Source organism: Chelonia mydas, chromosome 4 (assembly GCF_015237465.2).
Source record: "Chelonia mydas isolate rCheMyd1 chromosome 4, rCheMyd1.pri.v2, whole genome shotgun sequence".
Lineage (NCBI taxonomy): Eukaryota > Metazoa > Chordata > Testudines > Cheloniidae > Chelonia > Chelonia mydas.
In genome coordinates, this window is record NC_057852.1 from 58,726,548 (window position 1) to 58,732,840 (window position 6,293).

Here is a 6,293-nt window from a genome sequence, read left to right on the forward strand (position 1 = left end):
CAGTCGGAGAACACTTCAATCTCTCTGGTCACGCAGTCAGAGACATGAAGGTCGCTATCTTACAACAAAAAAACTTCAAATCCAGAGTCCAGCGAGAAACTGCTGAATTGGAATTCATTTGCAAATTGGATACTATTAATTTAGGCTTAAATAGAGACTGGGAGTGGCTAAGTCATTAAGCAAGGTAGCCTATTTCCCCCTTGAGCTATTGCCAGCAGGAGAGTGAGTTTGTGTGTGTGTGTGGGTGGGGGGGGGGGGGGTGAGAGAACCTGGATTTGTGCTGGAAATGGCCCACCTTGATTATCATGCTCATTGTAGGGAGAGTGGTCACTTCGGATGAGCTATTACCAGCAGGAGAGTGAGTTTGTGTGTGTATGGGGGTGGGGGAGTGAGAAAACCTGGATTTGTGCTGGAAATGGCCCACTTTGATTTTCATGCAGGTTGTAAGGAGAGTGGTCACTTTGGATAGGCTATTACCAGCAGGAAAATGAGTTTGTGTGTGTGGTTTTTGGAGGGGGGGTGAGGGGGTGAGAGAACCTGGATTTCTGCAGGAAATGGCCCACCTTGATTATCATACACATTGTGAAGACAGTGGTCACTTTGGATGGGCTATTACCAACAAGAGAGTGAGTTTGTCTGTGGGGGGGCGGAGGGTGAGAAAACCTGGATTTGTGCTGGAAATGGCCCAACTTGATGATCACTTTAGATAAGCTATTACCAGCAGGAGAGTGGGGTGGGAGGAGGTATTGTTTCATGGTGTCTGTGTATATAATGTCTTCTGCAATTTCCACAGTATGCATCCGATGAAGTGAGCTGTAGCTCACGAAAGCTCATGCTCAAATAAATTGGTTAGTCTCTAAGGTACCACAAGTCCTCCTTTTCTTTTTGCGAATGCAGACTAACACGGCTGTTACTCTGAAACCTGTCACTAAGGCTTTTGTTTCCAGTAGACAGAATCGGGTTACGCATACAGAATATGGTTTGGTTCTTGCCCATGCAAGATGAACTAACTGATCTCTATTGGAAGCTATTGGATAATCTGTGGAACTGAAATGCAAAGGAAGACCCAATAAAGATTAGAATTTTGGGGTGGAAATTACTTAAAGTTATTTAAAAGCATCTGGGGAAAACGACAAAAAATATTAATATCTTTTATAGGAGAGGAAGATCTGGAAAGCAGTGATGCAGAAAGATCTTGGGAAAGACATAATGGGCAGATCTCTATATGTGGGGTTTCATTGTATAGGATAGTGAAACCACTAATTTTTTGGGCAGTGTATGTGCAGAGGCACCCCTAAGTAGAGGGAGGTGGTTATCTTTCACATGATCAGGTGACACCAAACTTGGAATACTATATTCAGGTAAGGGAACCTTAGTCTCTACTATTCAGAGATGAACAATGGGATCTCGATAAGCGCAACAGAATTATGTAAATGTAGGTATGCAGCGTGGCCAGCTTTACATGTGTTACAGGGTTTAAATATCAAAGGAGGACATGAATTATTTAGCATGGGTATAATTAGGAGCAATGGAATGAAATTAAGGAAAGGAAAACTTTGGTGGTCTTATGATTCATAAAAGTGAAATCTAGCAGATCATGGAATAATGTCCCCTGGTAACTGTGGACATAGAGAAGCTACTGCAAGGTCAGTCGTGCATTGGCAGAGGTATAGCTGTTAAGTGATGTAATGAGACTTGTAATTTGCTCTGCTCCATAATTTCATTTCTTAATCATTTATGTCTTTAGCTCTTATTTTGCATGTGCATATGTTTTTTTATATATGTTAAAAAAGTAACCTAGTTCTTACATTTTTATATGTATATTTCTCTCAAGACACTTTGACCCCAGTTTCTAAAGGTATTGCAGCACTGAGCGCACCAACACCTAAATGCCTTTTTTAAATGTTGGCTGAATCTTCAGGCCTGACCATAGAATTTATTTTTTGAATTTTAAATATGGGGCACAGCATGGTGTCTTTCACTGCTGTGTATTGATGCTTTACTAGTTCATTGACTAACTTTATTACAAAAAACTCTGCAACAGTTGAAGTTAAAGTAAATTTTTGTAGATCTAAACTTACATGAATTTGTGTTCAAGTCTAATGTGGTCTCCTCACTAGAACGTGGGGTTCGGGATCCATGCTTGGTACCGTGTTATCACGGGGGCCATGTTACCATGGATCCCAATTTAAATATTTAACTTTGGGATCCATCGCTGCGACCGCGCGATATGTGAATCCGCGCTATAGCAATGCGCGCTCTAGTGAGGGTCCGCTATATTATAAATTCATATCAAATGAGGGTTCAGAATCTGACTCAGCTAGCCTTCTTTTAATTTTTAATAAAAAAAAATATTTCATACACATATAGAAATTGCCTCTGATGGACTTAAGGGCCGTGTGTTTGAAGTGAGTCTTGCTGATCTGCAGAATGATGAAGTTGCCTTCCGTAAATTCAAGCTGATTACAGAGGATGTTCAGGGCAAAAACTGTCTGACCAACTTCCATGGAATGGACCTCACCCGTGACAAGATGTGTTCCATGGTCAAAAAATGGCAGGTAAGTGGTAATGATATGTATCTGTGAAGCTGCAAAAATACTACCTTGACAGTAAACTGCCTCTAAAAATTGAGATGAAATAACTTGATCTTTGATACTGTTTGCAGGCTCATCTTTGACTTGATCAGACCAGCCAGTATTTTATTTGATTATTGATTGGTGTTTGCTTATTTTTTCTTTTTGAAAACCAATAAGATAAAGCTTAAGGGTCACATTTTTAAAGACCAGCATCTGCAGCAATTGCTGTTGCCTGCAGAGGCACACAGTTGCAGAAATTGTACACAATACTTCTAGCACATGGACTTCAAGCCTAGTTTTTTTTTGTTTTTGTTTTTTTTTTTTAAAAGGCAAAACCTATTTCTGAGGCCTTATTTACATTTGTTGTAGTTAGTCAGTTCGTCATTGGCTCCACTGGGGCAGCTATACCATGATTATTTGAAGCAAATCCCTGAGACCTCTGTTATTAGTGAGAAGGGCAGGGTTTGGGAAGGCACCTTAAGGAAACAGAACACCTTGTTGCACATATCATAGTTACTAGGCTTTCAGATTACACTTAAATACAAACTTTCAATATATAGGATGTAGACATCATCCTTATCCCAAATTTAAGAAGCCACAGAAAATGTCTTTATTCTATTGGTGGATGTTAGTGTGCTTGTAAAACTAAATAATGGATGTTGACTAAAAGCAAGGTAGGATTTTACTGGCTCCAAGTTGCCCCTGCTTATGAGGCAGAGAGTTGGGGTGTTCAGTAGAAGTCCCAATACAAAAAGAGGGGAGCTGGAAGGGAAAGTTGGTATTGGCAACTTGAAAACCACTTGGCAAGGAGAGACTTCCCACTAATAGCAAGGGTGGTGTATTAAATCCCAACGTGGGATGGAGGAGGTGCATTATAAGAATCAACACCTTTGTGCTCCCTGCTATTATTAGTGTAACTGAATTATCTCTCCTTTTACTCAGTCTGCTCATTATTAGGGTGCCAGATGTAAGAAGTGCTGCTGGTGTCATCAGTTAGTGTCCTCCCAAACTGTGTTTAGGAATTGGAAGTGTCAATAGCAGTTTAATATTAGGTAGAATTTATAATTTAGGGGCTAACTATTCGCACCTTAATGTTGGGGTCAAGTGACAGCAACACTAGAGTATTTTAAGGAAGGTCTGACACTTTCACTGTGGTGTCTTTCTGTGATGTTAGAAGGGACAAATGTGTTCTGTAACTTCTTTTCTAGACAATGATTGAAGCCCATGTTGATGTCAAAACTACCGATGGCTATCTACTGCGCCTCTTTTGCGTAGGTTTTACCAAGAAGCGCAATAACCAGATTCGCAAGACCTCATATGCCCAGCACCAGCAGGTCCGCCAAATTCGCAAGAAGATGATGGAAATCATGACACGGGAGGTGCAGACTAATGACCTGAAAGAAGTTGTCAATAAGCTGTACGTCTTGGTTGTCATTAATCAAGTTTTATCTTAGGAATCAGTTGCCATTCTACTCTGGTTTGATTGAGTTTAAGTGTTGGTTTATAGAGTCACAAAGAGGGTTTAATAGCAATTCATGTATTAACCTAGTTTAAATTTCTGTGAGGACAGTACTATCATTGTTAGCTTTTTTTTTTTTTAAGCACGTCTGTGGGCAGTAGTAAGGGAAGAATCTGATTGCTAGAGTATCTGGATGTACTAATTAATATTTGCTAATTTAATAACTTACTATCTTATAAAACAATTTAACAGGAGCCTTAGTCATTTTCATTCCTGGTTGAGGGCTCAAGAACTACTTTTGTTGGGGAACCAAATATTTAACAAAATTACGGGAAGCGCAACATACTGTTCCCCCTACACATACTCTTACCACCTGAACCACATATGACATCCACCAAACTGTTTGATTATGTAAATCTAAAAACAGAATTTGTGAAGAGACTGCATGACACACAGATCTTTCTGCAGACTTCAGCAATGTCTAGTTTTATAAAGACTCCAGTTCTTAACTCACTCATAGGAGTGGGTGGGTGAGATTCTGTGGCCTGCGTTGTGCAGGAGGTCAGACTAGAGGATCATAATGGTCTCTTCTGACCTTCAAGTCTATGAGGGAAGGTAGGGTGGACTACTGTTGAGAATATTAAATACTGAATAATTTGAACTTTATATATATATTGATCAGGAAGTTGATTATCACTTGAAAATCTAATACTGAAAACCTTTGATTATTTTCAGGATCCCAGACAGCATTGGCAAAGACATAGAAAAAGCTTGTCAATCCATCTACCCTCTTCATGATGTGTATGTCCGCAAAGTGAAGATGCTTAAGAAGCCCAAGTTTGAATGTAAGTTCATTTCTGCTTAAATGTGGAGTTTAACTGAGTGGTAGGCTAAGTTAAAGCAATATTTTCAAAGCATGTGTTCGGCGATTTTGGAACTGAGGGAGCCTTCTGAAGGCAGCATTGTATGTTTAAATGCTTAAAACTGATAAATGGCTTATCCTAACAGTCTGAGACTTCAGTAACAAATCTGAATTCCTGTAAATGTTATTTCATTTTGGAATATTTTTGTTCTTGCTTTAAGAACCCAAATACAGATGCCGAAAAGAAGCAACTAAATGTTGGATGGTTTTGGTTTGGGAATGAATGATGACAACATGTTTCGGTCCCATATGACACTGAATGATTATACTCTTTCCCACTTTCTGACATTCCCATGTAATGCAGGACTGAGTTATTAATGGCATCTTTGAAAGACTTTACTTAATTACACAAAACTCTCATACATTTCACTATTTGCTTTCATGTCTTTGTCTAAATACAAAAGTTAAGTAACTCAGTGCAGCCTCCTTGTATGGGCACTCTTAAATGGGCAAGTCTTATTGATTTAGCCGTGGTACAATTTTGATGTATAGAAATGGCCTATTTAAATGATTTGGACACTTAACTTGTGTCGCAGTGTGTAGATGACGGGGAAGGTAACACAAAAAATACTCAATTCTTAACAATTGCAATATTGTGCTTTTTTAGTGGGCAAGCTGATGGAACTGCACGGTGAAGGTGGTGGCACTGGAAAACCTTCTGGGGATGAGACAGGCGCTAAAGTAGAGCGAGCCGATGGATATGAGCCCCCTGTGCAAGAGTCTGTCTAGAATCAAAAATGGATGCAAAAAATAAAAAATTTTAATATACAGCAGTAGTAGTATTTGGTTTCATGCAGTGATACTAGACACTTACACCATATGTGGTATAAGATACTGGACACTATACACTTATATTACCCTGATTAAGTATGCCACTTACTGCTGTTGCTTCATGTGCTAAAGATGTCAGCTGGTATGGACTCTGACTCTTAATTTATCTCGGTTAGGAGAAAGCAGATTGGTTGTCCTTTTTAGAAGTTGGTGTTTAAAAGTACTAGTTTGAGTTTCAAAGAATTGAGCATCTAAAACCCAAACCTCTTCTAATGAGTTCCTGAAGTAAAAGTGGCTTATTTTGTGTCTACATACAGAATATATAGCATTGGTCACATGCACTAACTTACACTTAATAGTACCTTTCTTCTCAAAGCAGTCTGAAATAGCACCCAGCCACCTGATGCACAGTGGGCTGGCTGGGGGAGGAAGGAGGAAATGTTATTGTCCAAGGACTTGAATTTCCATGGAGTCTTTAAAGGTTTACACAGAGTAGATGGCACTCTTGTTTAAGGTCTTATTTAGATTCTAAAATTTATCCTTTTGGTGATATTTTACTTTATGG

At 39.3% G+C, this 6,293-nt stretch overlaps 1 protein-coding gene and 1 non-coding gene across 2 annotated transcripts in view; both read left to right on the forward strand.

Annotated features, from left to right (window-relative positions):
- The window catches only part of RPS3A (ribosomal protein S3A), a 7,066-nt gene extending 1,339 nt beyond the window's left edge, over nucleotides 1-5,727 (forward strand). The window contains exons 3-6 of the mRNA XM_007055696.4: nucleotides 2,371-2,558; nucleotides 3,785-3,993; nucleotides 4,771-4,880; nucleotides 5,565-5,727. Of these exons, the coding sequence (XP_007055758.1) occupies nucleotides 2,371-2,558; nucleotides 3,785-3,993; nucleotides 4,771-4,880; nucleotides 5,565-5,686 (629 nt within the window). The 3' untranslated portion in view covers nucleotides 5,687-5,727. The remainder of the gene's footprint in view (nucleotides 1-2,370; nucleotides 2,559-3,784; nucleotides 3,994-4,770; nucleotides 4,881-5,564) is intronic.
- Nucleotides 5,176-5,247, forward strand: LOC114018454. Its single transcript, XR_003563789.2, has one exon. It is a non-coding gene; the product is annotated as a small nucleolar RNA SNORD73 (small nucleolar RNA).
- Nucleotides 5,728-6,293: the final 566 nt, after the last annotated feature.